Below are 16,849 nucleotides of genomic sequence, written 5' to 3'. Positions count from 1 at the left end.
TGGTTCGCTTCAACTGAAATAGTTGTTAAATTTTTTTCACGCAATTCAGAACGTTATATATAATTATAAAACATTGTCTCAATATCGTTGACATTTCAAATTGTTACGAAAACTTTTGTCGTGAACTCGTGTAGCAGATAATTTTCCTTTTGTGGAAACTCTTGACGATGACTAGGAAACTAAGCTGTGTTATCTTCTTTATCATGGTAAATTACATTTAAATACTAAAAATATTCTTTAAACCTTATATGACAATAAATTCAGTGTTTCTATTTATTGAGATAATTGATAACGTTTTTTTTTTATTTAAAAAAAAAAATGTGTTTTCATTTAAGGTTTTACTGCAGACGGCTCGAGCAAATGACGACTCAAGTTCCAATGGTAAGTACTTTTGTTATTCAATTAAATAAACTACAGATACCAGATACTTAATCAAAAAAAAGTAAAAAAACATTCCGTTATAAATTTTATATGAAAATATTTGTTAAAAATATTGGCGCGATAAAAACAAGGCTGAGTTAAAAAATGGAATGAAATGAATAATTATACAACATACACTTAGTACTATAAGGTTTCCATTGTATTTACGCTGAAAATTATATTTAGTCGTTTTCTGGACAATTAAGCTTAAACTTTAAGCCCTTGATAACCTTTACTGGTTTTCCAAAAAATAGAATTAATCCTCTAAGAAAGATCTTAACGGTTTCAGTTTCAAAAAAAAAGAGCCAGAAGTCAATCATTTCGTTCCTTAGTTATGATATTACCAATTGTTAAAATAACGTTTTTCGTACAAACATTCCTTTAAATTTAACAATAGAGGCAGTTAATAGTACACATTCTGGGATGTTATAAAACCGTATATATTGCAGTTTTGAACACCGCCACAAAGCAAATTTAGTATCGTTGTGTTGCGGTAGGATGAGTGAGCCAGTGTAACTACAGGCACAAGGGACTTAACATCTTAGCTGCCAAATGATGGTACTTTGGCAATGTAAGATATGGTTAATATTTATAAAAGTTTTATTGACTGACCGGTGCTGTCCTAACCATCAGGTTTTGCCTATAACAAATTAAAAAATCAATTATATCTGAAACTGTTGTTACTTTTACTTTTACTTTAGGACAAACACTTTTACATTGGACTGAAACAAAATACGACTCAATATTGGAACCTGTTATCAGCAGCGATTGTGAATATTATGAAATTTGCAACAAAGTGCAAAACTACCCCATGGAACTTGTAACTTCAAAACTTGAAGAGGTATTCTAAAAAGCATTTTACTTTATTGATATATTCATTTCATTTTATTATATTTTTTTTTTCATTCTAAACAACATTCAAAGTTTATTAACACTGAAAGTGATTCTACTTTATCTATACTAATACGACTATCTAAATTAAACCTACACTTAATCAAGTAAAGATATTCACTAACAATTCAAAATGTCACGTTTTCAGCTAAAAACGAAGAACATCACAAAGTTTACGATTGAAAATTTGAATGCGGAAAATGTTGATTACGAAAACTTATGCTCATTCAAAGACGAGGTAAATTATTAATTAATTACATCAATTAAATATTTGTTATTACATTTCGAATGAGAAAAGCGATCAAACACAATTTTTTTTACGTGTCTACGGATTATTGCAATTTTGACAGCCCAAGATGATGTGTTAAATATCTTTGCTTGTAGCCTTAGACTGCTTGGCTTTGAACTGTTCTTAAACTTATTAAATATTTATTACAGAATTTGAGGGATTAAAATAATAAAAACAGTAAAAATCCATCTTTCAATTCACGTATATATCATAATTAAAATATATATATGGTTGAAATTTTCGTCGAAACTATTTAAACTCTACTTCTAGGTTTATTATCCGCAAGCAGCAAAAGACTCGAGTGGAAAATGGCATTTCATACTGAACGGACATTCGCAGGCATTCCAAGGATTTGTAGTAAAGAGATGCAAGTAAGTTTAGAAATTATTTGTTAAATAGATAATTTTATTTTTCCCATGTACAATGTCGCTTATAAAATTAAGATAAAAGGTAAATCTATCTAAAATTTGTACGAGTTCACAAAATAATTTATAATCTTATAAATATTCCATTGCTGGGAAAAGACCTTCTCTTCTCTCGAGAAGTAGGTTTGAAGCTTATTCCACCACGGTATTTCAACGCAGGTAGGTGGTAAAATGAAATTTCATAGGATATCATTTTTTCCAGAAAAAACTGTCCCACTGGGCCATTCCATACAGACTATACACTCAAGTGCGTCCAAATGCATTATAACCGAAAAATGGTTTTCATAGACATAGAAAAAAGAAGGTTAGCGGTTAAAAAATTTAAAATACCAAGATGTTGTTCCTGTACATTAATTAACTAAAATAAATGTACGCCGAAGAAAAATACGAAAATAGATTGAGGCTGAGTAGAGATATACCGAGCCTATTGCAGAGCCTCAGAAAGATTTAAAACCTCTTTTTTGCGAAACTACTTTAATCGTTATTAATTTCATTTATTGACTGATTGTTTTTATATAAACGAAATAGATAGGCCAGTGTTCCAATTATTTATTTTGATGCTTTTATTTCTAGAAAATACAAGGGTAACCTTTTTATAATGTGTGGTAAAAAATGTATGAATTTAAATTGTAAGCTTCGTAGTTAATATGATTGAATATATATTATAATGTGCATTTGAATGAGCCTGTGCACTTACATAATACTAAAAATTAAAAAAAAAAGATATTTGTAGAGGGACACCCGGTTGGAACGAAGTTTCTTTCGTTATATATCATTTATTAAAGAACAGACACACTGAAAAAATAAACAGTTTGAAAAAAAAAAAAAAACAAAACAAAAAAAAATCTTATTAAAAATCTCGTGTGAAAAATTACCGTAAATAATTTTATATAAAGCTGTATATAATAAAAAGAGACATAGAGAATAAAAACGGGAGGAAAAGATTGGAAAGAGCATTTCAGCATCGCTTTTGCCTTAAGAGACGATTTCTGACAGTTCACTCTTATGTAAGATTCCTAAAAGAACTTCGTTCCAATTAAAATTGTCTTATGGCGCTAAACTTATTGTTCCTACTTATATTATTGTAAGCACCTTCACCTATTTGAAGATGGCAGCATTTGTATCAATGTCTCTACAAATAAGTGATAAAACGGAAAATACGAAATCGTAGTTTAAGTATATCTTATATCATTATTTATTTAGTTAGAAATTAAAAGTGATTTAAAAAATTTGTTCGTTTTATTTTAAAATGTTTTTAGCTTATTGGTTGTCGGCTTTCCAGCACTTATTTGCAAGTTTTGAAGAACGTTTACTACATATTTGCAATACCTTTAGTGTATTGTAGACAAAGTAAAAATCGTAGAAAAAGTTCATTAGTTTCCTATGTTGTTAGTCTGGGTGTTTGTGGTACCGTCGTTACATCTGATTTTCCATAACACAAGTGCTTTAGCTACTTACATTGGGATCAGAGTAATGTATGTGATGTTGTCCAATATCTATTTATTTATTGTGTTGATGGGTATCGGTCGAAAGAATTAACTATTCTGATAAAGAAACAAACTGAAAGATTCAGTGTTCACTTATACTGACATTAAGTGGATTATTTACATTAAAGTACTAAGACAAAATCATGCATTATATAAATAATGAAAATAGATTAGCTAGAAATACTTGATGTTAAGCTAATCTATTCTATCGAATCCATTTATAATTTAAAGTAACATATCGCATACGCTCGCATTTAACGGGTTGGTTGCTTAGTCGTCAGGTGTTGGGCAAACTCAAACTCAAACTCAAGTTCCTTTATTCAATATAGAAGCATTACACATTCTTATTGATGGTCAAATTAAAAACTACCACCGGTACCACCTGACCTGAGAAGAACCGGCGAAAGAAACTCAGCGGGTCTTTTTTTTTCATCAAATTAATTATATACATAATTGTATATCAATAGAAACAGCCAGGTGTGCCAAGGTGTGCTATCAAACATAAATTCTCTAATTGTATAGTAACCTTTCGCACACAAGCGTTCCTTAACATTTTTTTTTAATTTGGCAACAGAAGCATTTTGAACGCTTTCTGAGATCCTGCTGTAGAAGCGTATACATTGGCCCACAAAAGAGTTACTGACTCTATGCAGTCGAGTAACAGGAGTAACAAGATTGTGCTTGTTCCTTGTACCAATGTTATGAGAATCACATTTTCTCATAAAAACATTAATATTTTTCCGTACATACAAAACATTACAGAATATACATTGAGAAGCAATAGTTAATATCTTAATTTCTTTAAATTTATACCTTAATTATTCCTTGGCTCCTAGGTTATAGATTGCGCGAATAGCTCTCTTCTGTAGCAGAAATATAGTATGGATAGCGGCTGCATTACCCCAAAGCATAATACCGTAGGACATTATAACTTCGGTAAATAATCTAATTTTTTTGGCCGCAAATGCCGCAGAACTCAGTCTACCCGCCAATCCGTTTATATGGGGGAGCCACTTTAACTTGGCATCAAGAGTAAGGCCAAGAAATTCAGTTGTATCAGTATATCGGGTTTTACATTTTGCACGTTTGGTGTGCTAAATTTTACAATTTTAGTTTTTTTATTATTCAGCCTAAGATTATTTACGCTAAACCAGTGTACTATTATATCAGACATAGCATTGTTTACATCGTCATACTGTACCTATTTCCTATTAATTTTAAAAACCAAAGAGGTATCATCAGCAAACAATACTTTATCATGTTTGTTCCCAACAAGAAAGGGCAAATCATTTATATACATAAATGACTTGCCCTTTCTTGTTTGACTTGGACCTTTCCTATTCCTCATATACATGAGGAATAGAAAAGGTCCAAGAATTGATCCTTGTGGGACCCCCATACCAACTGAGACCCCAGGAGACCTTGTCCCTTTAACGTCAACCCTCTGATTTCTATTGTTAAGATAAAAAGTCAGAAGGTCGAGTGCACATTCTCTAATTCCATAGTGATATAGTTTCCTGAACAGAGTTTCATGTTGAACACAATCAAAGGCTTTGGATAAGTCGCAGAAAATCCCTAAGGCATCCTGCGACCTCTCCCAAGCTTCATAGATATTTCTTATAAGTTCGATACCTGCGTCGGTAGTCGAGCGAGCCCTCGTAAATCCAAATTGATTTCTATGAAGCAGATTGTATCTATTGAAATATGCTAATAATTGATTTAAAATATTGTTTTCAAATATTTTGCTGAGGGTTGGTAGTATTAGATTGGCCTAAAGTTGTTAGGACCTGAAGAGCTACCAGATTTAAACATAGAATGACTTTACTATGTTTCATCAGTTCAGGAAATACACCACGTTGGACACAATCATTGAATATTCATTGGTGTTTACAGGAGTAAAAATAAATTTTGATTTGCATTCACGTACATTTTCTTTCATTAATGATTCGGCAAATGCTGGAGAAGAAATAAGTAACTTAGTTGTAGAAACTGGTATGTCAGCAAAAAAATGTTCAAAAAGTGAAGCAACTTTCCGTTCACTATTCATGACTTTATTATAATTTAAGTTCAATTCGGAGCTGCGAATGCCCCCTCTACCAGTTTCACAATTAATAATTTTCCAAGTAATTTTTATTTTGTCATGTGCATTCTTAATTGTATTTTTTATAGTTAAAGACTTTGCCAAAATGCATACTTTTCTAAATAATTTTGAATAGTTACTTACATAGTTGGCTAAAGTCGCACTGTAATTGTACGTCCTTTCATTATAAAGCTCGTACATTCGTTGCCTACTTTTATGAATTCCAAAAGTAGCCCAATCATTAAATTTTAAAAAGTTTTTTGTATTAACTGTTTTAGAATTGAATATTGCATTAAACTTGTTTCTATTTAATTTAAATAGATTATTATACGAAACATTGGGACTATCACTAAAAAATAGGTCTAGGAGATTGGCCAAAATATTACTTCTAAACATTGAGAAGTACCTGTGGTCAAAGGAACAAACATTATTTTTTCGGAATTGCTTATTTTTTTAACATGAAAGTTAAATAAAGCTTGTTGTCCACAATGATCTGTTATTAATAATAATTTTATTTTGTGGAATATGGGTTGCAAATATTAATAATAATTTTATTTTGTAGAATATGGGTTGCAAATATGTTATCTATGCAAGTTGCTGTGGAATCTGTTATAATGGGCATAAAAACGTCCTTCCTTAGGGTTCATCTCTTGTTCTTGCTTCATGCCAAATTTCATGAGATTGAATTCAGTGGTTTAACCGTGGAAAAGCAACAGACAGATAGACAAACGGAGTTACTTTCACATTTATAATATCAACTATACTATGTAAGTATTATATTATCTTGAGTCGTAGATTTTTAAAAGGTTGCTCTCTTTTTAAACATGGAAACGTTTTATTAATGATGTATAAAAAGTTTATTTATGTATAATATATTTATATGGATATAAAAAACCTCTTTTTTAATATTGCCTAACTGCAATAAGTACAAGGCTAAAATAAATAAATCTTTTAACAGTTAATGAAGTGCTTCTCGGTGATATTTTTATTATATAGTTAAGAGTTTATTGTATGATTATGGAACATGACTGAAAATATATAACTATAAAGACTACATAAAATATAGAATTTATTAAAACATCACAATCAAACACACACATACACAACACATACGCACTCACACACACTTATTTCTAGCGAACTTGTCATCGCAAAAAAAAAACACTTCCTGACACCATTACGCCTTCTAAAGTTGTGTACCTTACTCCAGGCAATCAGATATTGACACTATGTGTTTAACTTCAGATATTCTATCATATTTTATTTTCAGTAGGACAATTAACAGTAGATATAATATCACATTAAAAAAAATACATTTCAAAATTATCTTGTCAAATGTTTACAGGAAGTCTCACCATGCGCTATCACATTACAAAATAACTATTTAAAATATAAATTAAACATAATACCTACATATAGATATCTTAAAAACAGGACGTGAGATGTTTATGAAGTCATAAATTATTTAGGCGAGATGAGTGTACCGGTTAATGATCGAGGGTATCATATTTTTTTTTATAATTGTACTATGTTTACATTTAGGTAGGCGAACTGGCAAATGAGCCAACTGGTGGTAGGGTCACATATATTTCGCTGAAAAAAAATTTTCGTGTTAATTAAACAATATGACAATTGAGCTATACGGTGTACTGAACCAGTCTAAGAAGACAGTGAATGGCAACAATAGTATAATATAGGGAAACAACTCGTAAACTTTAAATTCATGACTAATTCAACAATTTTGTGAATTTAATAATTAATGATAATGAGAAATATTAAGTAATACAGTTATTTCCATCTTATCTAAACCCGAATGATTAGAAACGAACTAATTTATTTATTACTAATTTAATATCATTATTTTAATATAAAAATACATAGATTTTTATAATGTTTTTTTAATCGTTATTATTAATTATATTTACACTCGAATTTACCGATTTATGATACGATAATTTGATTTTTTTTCAATACATTGTTACACCAAACTTATTTTGGATAAAAAATTACGGTACATTTCGTTCCTCTTGCGGTTTTGATTTGACACAAGATACGAAACACTGAACTCTCATTTGAAAAGTAGCAGGAAAAATGCTCAGCTCAGTAATACTCCTCCATTAGAAATATATGCGAGGATATCTTCAAGACATCCAGTATGGGGAAGTCAGTTTTTTCAATACCCTACCTGATTGACGAAACAATAGACATTTCTAGAACTGAAATCTACATGAGATTTACGTTACTTTTACGTTAGAACTTTCTACAATATTTCCTTATTTCTGATCGAAGGCTGATGCCTTCGCCAGTAAGATCGGAAATGATCACATCACATGATCACATAATTATGCATTATGTGATCATAATGCATAATTAATCGGTTAGAAATCAATGGAATAGATACTACAAGTTTTAGTAAAGGCTATGATGGTGGTTCAGCGACTTGTATTTTAAGTTGTGTCATTTGAAATAAGTATAGACAATCAAATAGATGATTACCATTTATTGTTTTTCAAATAATTCTATGTGATATATATCGCGGCAGGTTCGCAAACGACACGTCTTAAAAGGCAGCCCTCGTAGAAGCCTAAAGCACAGAAATATCATTTACCAACAACGAGATCTTGTAATCATTTGGTTAAAAAAATACACTAACGACCCCAAACGCCCTTTTGTTAAAGATGCTTTCGAACCAAATTTTTTATCATTAATATATATATATATATATGTCGCAGATGCCATCTATTGCTTTATCTGACACTTAAAATAATGTGTAAATCGTCTTTAGTACGCTTGTGTGAAGTAGATGGAGCGACGGCGACTGGATGGGCGTCGGTCACGGGTTGACAGCCGACATTGAAAAATAAAGAAATGATCAAAAATATGAAAAGTTAATAAACGGTTTTAAAAGAGTAAAATATTATTTGAGTTTGCTACGATGTCTCATCCATCTAATTACGAACCTCATAACGAGATGGTCATTTACCTCCGTTATTTATAATAAAATAAGTATTTTTATTTACCCTTTAATTACATGACGCAGTCTATGTCAGAACAATTACGTAAAACATTTTAATGATAACATTTTATTTTAGTGTTTTTTGTTTCGTTGTTAAAATTTTGAGGAAATTAAAGTAATAAAACACCATAGGATTTATATTTAGTATCAAATAATTTATATATCAAACTTTTTATTTATTTATGTACCAGCCTTGGTGGTGCTTTGCAATAAAACTCCATACGTTACTTAACAAGATATATATATATATATATATAGGTACATAAGGCAAATGTATAGTTTAATATAAATTATTCTAAATATAAAATATTACATTTATTTATTTATAATCTATTAACATAAGAATTGATAACATTAAGTGCTTAAATATATATACAAATATTAATTAAAAATAGTTACTGTATAAATCTTGACCGCGTGGAAAGATGCCAAGAATGCTAGCAGCATTTCCCCGTTGAATCGCAATTCCGATCCTCTGGGCTAAAAGCGAACCAGCCCTCCTGTCACCAGTGGAGGCAATAAGGCGAGGCGAGGCGTTATACTTTTGATGAAGGTTTTTTCACCATTACTCCAATGGCCAAGTGTCGATAGCAAATGGGACAAAAAAGTAATTTGACATAAGACACGAATATTTAGATAGCTTTTTTGCTTCAGCTTTTTCCGCAGCGGCACCGGCTCTTAACATTGTTTCTCGGATATGAGACGAGGCCAACGTGTCAACGCATGTAGCGTCCCACACAAGGGCAATATTAATATATAATATTAATATTTAAAGCGACAATATTATTTTTTAAATACAGTCAAGAATGAAGAATAGCTGAGATGGCCCAGTGGTTAGGAGAATTGAATCTTGACCGATGATGGCGAGGTCAAACTAGCAAGCACCTGAATTTTCATTGGTTTAATTAGTGTTATTATTTGGTCATCTCGCGCTCCACGGTGTTTAAAGTATTGGTTTTTATTAATTATATATTGTCTCGTTGGTTTAATGGCTTGTCTAAAGGGCCCGAACTCGAGGATTTAAACCATATTTGGCCATAAAAAAGTTTTTGGAGTATTAGTCGTAGCACGGAATCTGGAAATTAGATTCTTCAAACTTACGATAGTGCTGTAGTCAACCTCGGAAAGCACGTAAACCCTTGCTTCCGCGAATAAATTCTTTCACAGATATACAGCCCCACCGGATTGTCTAGACAATCCGATGGGGCTGACTCTAGACTCTAAAGTGAGGGAATAGAGAGCACCCTGGAGTTTACGCACATACGTGGATTATGATAAATCCTACGCAATTTGCTTGTCACTCTCTCGAGAATGGCCACTGTGTCCAAAATAAGTCAGTAACATCACTCGAAACACTCATTTCTAGTAGAAATAATAAAAAAAACTATCGTTAAGTTTCAGTATGCAGGTAGCAAGAATCTTTAATGACAAAATTGCTCAAAAATAAGCACAATTAAAAAAAAGAACATGAGTTCTCACCTTTATATGAATAAAATTTAAAAGTTTACAGATCACGACCCAAGTTCCCTCGGCATATATTGAGTAACAGCCGACAGTTACCGTAACGGAATATCGCGAGTATTCGGTTTATATCAATGTCATCTACGTTCTGGCAGGTTTTATCATACCAAACTTACTCAGCTTCAATGTTTCTATTTTTCTCCTCAATATTTGATAAGAGACTTACCTGTATATGATACAACCATAATTTACAACAAAAAAAGTGCGGTAATTAATAGGTAATTTAAATTGGAATATACGCCAATTTTTTTTCGTATTTTTAATTTAATTTTATCGAATAATAATTTTCGTTGAAGCAGACGTAAAACAATAATAAGGTTAATAAGGTTCGTACATCGCATCACCAAAGTTTCATCACATTCGGATTACTAATTTAGCAACGGTTAGAAGAAACGTTCAAACAATCGTTTTAATTTATTAAGATGTTCTGTACATATAACGATAAAGTTCTGCGATGAGATTAGAGTTAATTTTTACAGAATAGCTTTACTGATAAAACACAATGCGAAGTCAAAACAGGGCTGCAATTGAGGATAAAAATACAAGTTCGCCACAGGAAATTATGAGCATTATTAATTAAATTGCGGTCAACTGATAAATACGCGTATAAATAATTTAATATAACAATATAAAATAAATTGTATGTATCAAATTGTCACTAATTTGCTAACTAGTATCAAGTAAGCATGGTTCAAGTACACAACGCTCTTGTTATATTATTTATCTGTGTAAGTACATTGTATGCGTTATTAATATTCATGTAAATTTTAATTATTGTGTGAGAATTATTTTTATATTTCTTTCGAATTAATAATATAGATAAACCAAGATTCGTTACTTTAAAATTTTTTTTTTTTTAGGCTCCGATGATAGTGGAAGCAGATGGTAGTGAAGACAGTGAGTTCTGCTTTTTTAATTTACAATCATCTATGGCATATACGGAAATTGTTGTTATTACAAATAATATTGTTATATAGAAACTAATTTGATGTCATCAAATTATTTTCCGCCAGTATATTTATTGGCCTGGCACGAATTATTCTGACAATTCGTGCGAGGCCAAAACTTAAAAATAATTAAGTATTATAATTTTTACTCTAATATTTTATAAAATAAAGTGTGCCATGACTATTGTATAGTTATAAGGACTTGTATGCCGTTCTTCATACAGATACATTAAAATAATTAAATAGTAAATAACAAATTACCATAAATATATTTTTACTTTTATTTTCAGCACTACCACAGCCCAAGGTCAGTCGATGGTGCAAAAAAATTGGAATCTGTGATAGTGTCTCAAACTATCCAGTAATGTTAGCAAAGAAACTAATTAAAGAGGTACGCATTCTAATTAAGCTTATGTAGATTTGCCAGCGGGATATCTAAATTTATATATAATGTAATAATTCGTAACTGAATTGTATTGTTATCACAATAAGTATTTAGTATTACTAACAGTATTTAAAACGGGATATTTACCATGTTTTTTATTTTTATTTGTTGGAGCTCGATATTTCGACATTATCTACGAATGTCTTGTTCAGTCTCGTGAAGCTCCAACAAATAAAAATAAAAAACATGGTAAATATCCCGTTTTAAATACTGTTAGTAATAAAAATAACCATGTTAATTTAAAAAAGTATTTAGTATGTTATAACTCTTTATACTCGAGGAATTCATGGCGTATCCCACTCAATGTCGACAACCGTTTTACGGTGATACAACATTTTGGCACGTATGCATAAATTACAGGCAGTGTCGCATAGCACATTCGAACATTTCACGATCATATTCAACGGTGAGTTTCTTTTTACAGAATACATCTACTGACATCGACAGTCCTACTCCATAGCCATCTAATCAAAAAGAAAATTTTGTTTTTTGTTTTTACATAGTTAGACATATTCCTCACATGAACAAACGCTATCTGAATAATATATTTTTGCCAAGAAAAAAATAAAACATATTTCAAATTTTGCCTGAATGTACACTTTAAATAAAACTTAACAAAGTCCAATACAAATTAAATTGGTAAAATGTACAATGCACAAATGATAAATTAGCCATTTATTGACTAGTAATCACATCTTAACATTAAGTCTGATCGAAATGAAACAAAATTAAAAGTGACGTTGTTATATACCCACATATTTAATATGCTATTATTATAATAAAAGTTAAAGTGCTGAAAAGTCAAAGCCCTCCTCAACCTTTTGAGGAGGTTTGGAGCTAACTATAGCACGCTGCTCGAATGCGACACGTGGCAAATTCGCATTCTCCAAATGCAGGTTTTCTCAAAATGTTTTCCTTCAGTGCGGATCTCAAATGAACACAAATGAAACACATGTATTCAGTGGTGCTTGCCCCGGGCTTACCTAATAATCATCGGTTTAGATTCACGTCTTACAAGCACTGGTCCATCACGACTCTTCAAAAAAGCTAAAAAAAATGACAATTTTTAAATTATTGTCATGGTTTTGTATCCTCATACGGCTGTCATTTTTTCTTTTTTCAGCTCAAAGATAAAAATACTGTATTCGATGCTGACGACGAATACGACATTAGCGAAGAAGATAAACAAAGATTTGTTTTTAGGATATCCAGTAACACAGGGAATGATATAGAAAAGCAGGTTTGATGTTGTTTTGTTTTTGGATTTGCATGCTTTGCTCATCTCTCAAAATTCTTATTTTACCAAAATTTGGCACCAGATTTATAAGTAAAAACTAAGATATATGAAGAATCTTTTTTTTAATTTTTATTTTACTAATTTTGTTTTACTTCTATTTCTGTGTGTTTCGTTTTGTTTGTGGTGTACAATAAAGTATATTTTATTCATTTCAACTTTCATGGAAACCTTTATTACGGATTCCATTGGTTTTATCAACTGAGATAAATTTAAATAGTTTTTTTTATTTGTTGAATATTTCTTATAAATGTGTTTCTTTTTCACACAAAATTATTTATTAGGTACGAAGTAAAAAAACCAAAATTCTTTCAAGATTTTATGGTGATAAAGACTATATCGAGGAAGAAGATAACGAAATAAAACTATGTGAATCGACAGTTCAGGTACACCATATTTCACTTTTCAATAAATAAATAAATATTGCTAATAATAAATATTAAATCTTTTCAATTAGGCTTAAAATAGCAAGAATAGAAATTCAAAAATAACGAAAGTCAATATCGTGAAAGGTTTTTCTTGTCGTGATTTTTTATCTGCATTGTTTTTTTTTAATACAAGTATATGAGACACTTTATGGTAAGTGGTCACCATATACCATAGAAATGTTGGCGTTGTAAGAAATATTAAACATTCCTTAGATTGCCAAAGCGCCAGCAACCTTGGTATAAAAGATATATTGTCCCTTATGTCTTATTCAAACACGCAGGCAGACTGGCAAATGGGCCACCTGATGTTACCTTAGTGGTTACCACTTCCCGAAGACATTAAAACTTAAGAACTATGAACTATCTCTTACATCGCCAATAAATCAATAAAAAAGCAATTAAAATATTTGGTAATTTTGAAGTGAGTTTTACATTACAGAATAAATATCCTAAAATTGCTGAAAATAGAAACAATACGTGGCAATTTATCCTAAATGACGATGATGATCCGGTTCAAAAATACCGTTTCGCAATTTGCAAGTATGTATATATTTTTTTATTTCTTCACATACTTATGCGTCCGTGCCTTGGACTATGTTTGACTCGTTAATTAAAAAAAATAAATAAACAAGACTGAAGTCAAAATCTTCAAGCGTTTTTGCCAGTTATTTGTAATTAAACGTGTAACAGGTTTCCGCCGAACATGAGATTATTTATTCCTACGTGGCATTGATGAAATAATATGTGCCTGTTTGTTTTATTCATTTATTCATTATTAAAACATTTATTCGCTATTATGAGCCGAGAGCCGAGATGGCCCAGTGGTTAGAACACGTGCATCTTAACCAATGATTTCGGGTTCAAACCCAGGCAGGCACCACTGAATATTCATGAGCTTAATTTGTGTTTATAATTCATCTCGTGCTCGGCGGTGAAGGAAAACATCGTGAGGAAACCTGCATGTGTCTAATTTCAACGAAATTCTGCCACATGTGTATTCCGCCAACCCGCATTGGATCAGCGTGGTGGAATATGCTCCAAACCTTCTCCTCAAAGGGAGAGGAGGCCTTTAGCCCAGCAGTGGGAAAACTTACAGGCTGCTAATGCTAAAAAAATAAAATTGCGTTATAGTCAAGATGTAGTTAATTCGTTCGGATCACCCACAAAGCGACTTATGAGACTTGTGATGTCACAACGCTAAACATAGATTCTTTATTTTTTAGTACAATCAAATACTTCTTTCGACCTAATGTGTTTTTATCATCTCGCAATTCATATCCGATTACATTTTCGTGTTACATTAAAGTTTTAATTTCTCGTTTCAGGACTTCTGGATCAAAATGTTCTGAGAAACTCATACCAGAACTTAACTACGAAAGCGCATGCATCCAAAGCTTTACCTTCAAGGAAATGTACTATATTAAAAAAAACAAACAAATTGGAAAAGACTACTTTAAAGTTCCCACGTGTTGCTCTTGTAAATTATTTCATACGAATTAATAGTTTTGTCAATTACTATGATTTTTTTTTATATTCAAACTCTTTTTTCAATACTGAATAAAAAAATTTATAGTATTTTATCTTTATCTCAGATTATTATGAAAACAAAAGCCATATGGACCACGCAGAACATTATAACGAAGCATAATTTTTGCTAGCATTCATATTATGGTGACTTAATAATCTAAATTTAATTGATGAGAAAAAAGCAACGAATAGAGTTATTCGTATTAAAAAAAAAAAAAAAAAAAACAAAACTTTAAACTAAAAGTGCAATATTTAAAAACTATGAGAATCTCATATTTTTTTAAGTCAGGTTATAACAATATTTGATAAAGCTTATAATTATTCGGTACAAAATTCTGTAAGAAAACTATAAAGTCATTTAATACGGTACGGTTCTTTAGGACAACTAATTTAATATGTTTTAGAATAAAAAACATTTTTCAGGTTTTTTTTTTTTAAATCCTAATAATCGTTGTACATTGACTACAGTTGTTCAAATGACACAGAGTTTCCCATCATATTATTAATACTAAAGCGATAGATTTTTTCAGGCGGTTTTCTTCAGTTTTTTATTAATTCTTTCCTCCAATCAGGTGAAATAAACGATATAAAAGTTTCAAAATAAGAACGTATACTTGTGCCTCATAACAATTTCTTAAATCATATAAAATTGTATCAAGTAACAAAATGATGGATTTACATCAAAATACTCCTTTTTACTCCTTTTTAAAACAATTGAATAAAAACTTATTTGTAAAATAGCTTTTTAATTATTCATTAATTTATTTATTTTAGGTGAAATATTATTTCAAAGTAGATTATAGTGTTGGTTGCTGATTTGTGAATTAATATAATCTAAGTAATATTTTATTGACTTGACCCTACTTAAAGCTACGTATGCTTGGCTAGCAACGATTGCCTTTGAGGCCGAAAAGACGAAAGCTTAGTCGACTATTGAAATAAAACTAGTTTTTAACGGATTTAATCGCGTATATTAATTATTTTATTTTAACATCCCGACGGCGGTAGTTGTAAATAATATTTCTTTTTAATTCGAACAGACAAATGTCACCTTAGTCTGCCCGTGACCACGAACACTGCAAAGTGCTCGAAACGTCGGGATGTTAAAATAAAATAATTAATATACGCGATTAAATCCGTTAAAAACAAGTTTTATTTCAATGTGTAATAATCGCGAAAATCTAAGACAACCTTAGTCGACTATTCATTTTGTGTGCAAGCCTTCTGTGTTCATATTATTATATAGACTATTCCAAAAACAAGAGGTCAAAAGCTAAATTGACATCGAATTAACGTGATATCATTAGTTGGGAGTTTATGATAGAAGAGTCTATGATATTAATTATGGTGTCGCGAAAAGCTGTTGCCTTCTATTCTCTAGTCCATACTATAAAGTATTATAAATAAAAATATAGTAACCAAGTAGTGTTAGTAGAGTAAAATATGGGTAAGCCATTAGCAAATTGCATAGAATATGCAAATCTAAGGTTCGTTTGTCTTTATTATTTCTTCGATTGAGGTAGTCTGTAGTCAATTTACATTAGCAGCCTGTAAATTCCCCACTGCTGGGCTAAGGCCTCCTCTCCCTTTGAGGAGAAGGTTTGGAGCATATTCCACCACGCTGCTCCAATACACATGTCTCAGAATATAGTTGAAATTAGACACATGCAGGTTTCCTCGCGATGTTTTCCTTTACCGCCGAGCACGAGATGAATTATAAGCACAAATTAAGCACATGAAAATTCAGTGGTGCCTGCTTGGGTTTGAACCTGAAAACATCGGTTAAGATGCACGCGTTCTAATCACTCGGCCATCTCGGCTCTCATCATTATTTCATGCCATTGCTGTTGATAGTTAAGGAAGTACTTCGTCGGGAGATAACCTTGGATGCAGTTACCTGATAATTGCGCAATTCAAAACAGGCAAACAAAATTAAATATGTATAAAAATCTCGTGAACCTACTGTTGACCGTTGAATCTTTTAAAAACATGACATTCCAGTTATGTGCGGCCACAGCAACAGTCAATGAATTAAGTCTTGAAGCTTTTATAGAAATATATATTTTAAAAATAAAAGTT

At 31.1% G+C, this 16,849-nt stretch overlaps 2 protein-coding genes across 3 annotated transcripts; both read left to right on the top strand.

Moving 5' to 3' along the window:
• On the top strand, positions 1-2,764 carry LOC125065252. Of its 2 annotated transcripts, none has more exons than XM_047672766.1 (6): positions 1-206; positions 336-381; positions 1,122-1,261; positions 1,460-1,549; positions 1,871-1,971; positions 2,228-2,764. In XM_047672766.1, the coding sequence occupies exons 1-6, from the start codon at positions 168-170 to the stop codon at positions 2,385-2,387; spliced, it is 576 nt and encodes a 191-aa protein (XP_047528722.1). In that variant the 5' UTR covers positions 1-167; the 3' UTR covers positions 2,388-2,764. The 2 variants fall into 2 exon arrangements, with proteins under 2 accessions (XP_047528722.1, XP_047528723.1); XM_047672767.1 differs by having other exon boundaries at positions 1,871-1,975.
• Positions 2,765-10,783: 8,019 nt separating this feature from the next.
• On the top strand, positions 10,784-15,461 carry LOC125065251. The gene is made up of 7 exons (XM_047672765.1): positions 10,784-10,857; positions 10,990-11,026; positions 11,367-11,467; positions 12,645-12,761; positions 13,100-13,201; positions 13,683-13,783; positions 14,569-15,461. The coding sequence occupies exons 1-7, from the start codon at positions 10,816-10,818 to the stop codon at positions 14,741-14,743; spliced, it is 675 nt and encodes a 224-aa protein (XP_047528721.1). The 5' UTR covers positions 10,784-10,815; the 3' UTR covers positions 14,744-15,461.
• The last annotated feature ends 1,388 nt before the right edge of the window (positions 15,462-16,849 follow it).

The sequence above is a fragment of the Vanessa atalanta genome, chromosome 7, assembly GCF_905147765.1.
Source record: "Vanessa atalanta chromosome 7, ilVanAtal1.2, whole genome shotgun sequence".
Classification (NCBI taxonomy): Eukaryota; Metazoa; Arthropoda; class Insecta; order Lepidoptera; family Nymphalidae; genus Vanessa; species Vanessa atalanta.
This window is presented reverse-complemented; position numbering and strand designations above follow the sequence as displayed.

What these genes read in the sequence shown, in the direction of transcription:
- LOC125065251 (XM_047672765.1), top strand. Translation starts at nt 10,816, where the DNA reads ATGGTTCAAGTACACAACGCTCTTGTTATATTATTTATCTGT. An exon ending in TTGTTATATTATTTATCTGT is followed by an intron (nt 10,858 to 10,989) that starts GTAAGTACATTG and finishes TTTTTTTTTTAG; the next exon opens with GCTCCGATGATAGTGGAAGC. An exon ending in GGAATGATATAGAAAAGCAG is followed by an intron (nt 12,762 to 13,099) that starts GTTTGATGTTGT and finishes ATTATTTATTAG; the next exon opens with GTACGAAGTAAAAAAACCAA.
- LOC125065252 (XM_047672766.1), top strand. Translation starts at nt 168, where the DNA reads ATGACTAGGAAACTAAGCTGTGTTATCTTCTTTATCATG. An exon ending in TATGCTCATTCAAAGACGAG is followed by an intron (nt 1,550 to 1,870) that starts GTAAATTATTAA and finishes CTCTACTTCTAG; the next exon opens with GTTTATTATCCGCAAGCAGC. An exon ending in TTTGTAGTAAAGAGATGCAA is followed by an intron (nt 1,972 to 2,227) that starts GTAAGTTTAGAA and finishes CATTTTTTCCAG; the next exon opens with AAAAAACTGTCCCACTGGGC.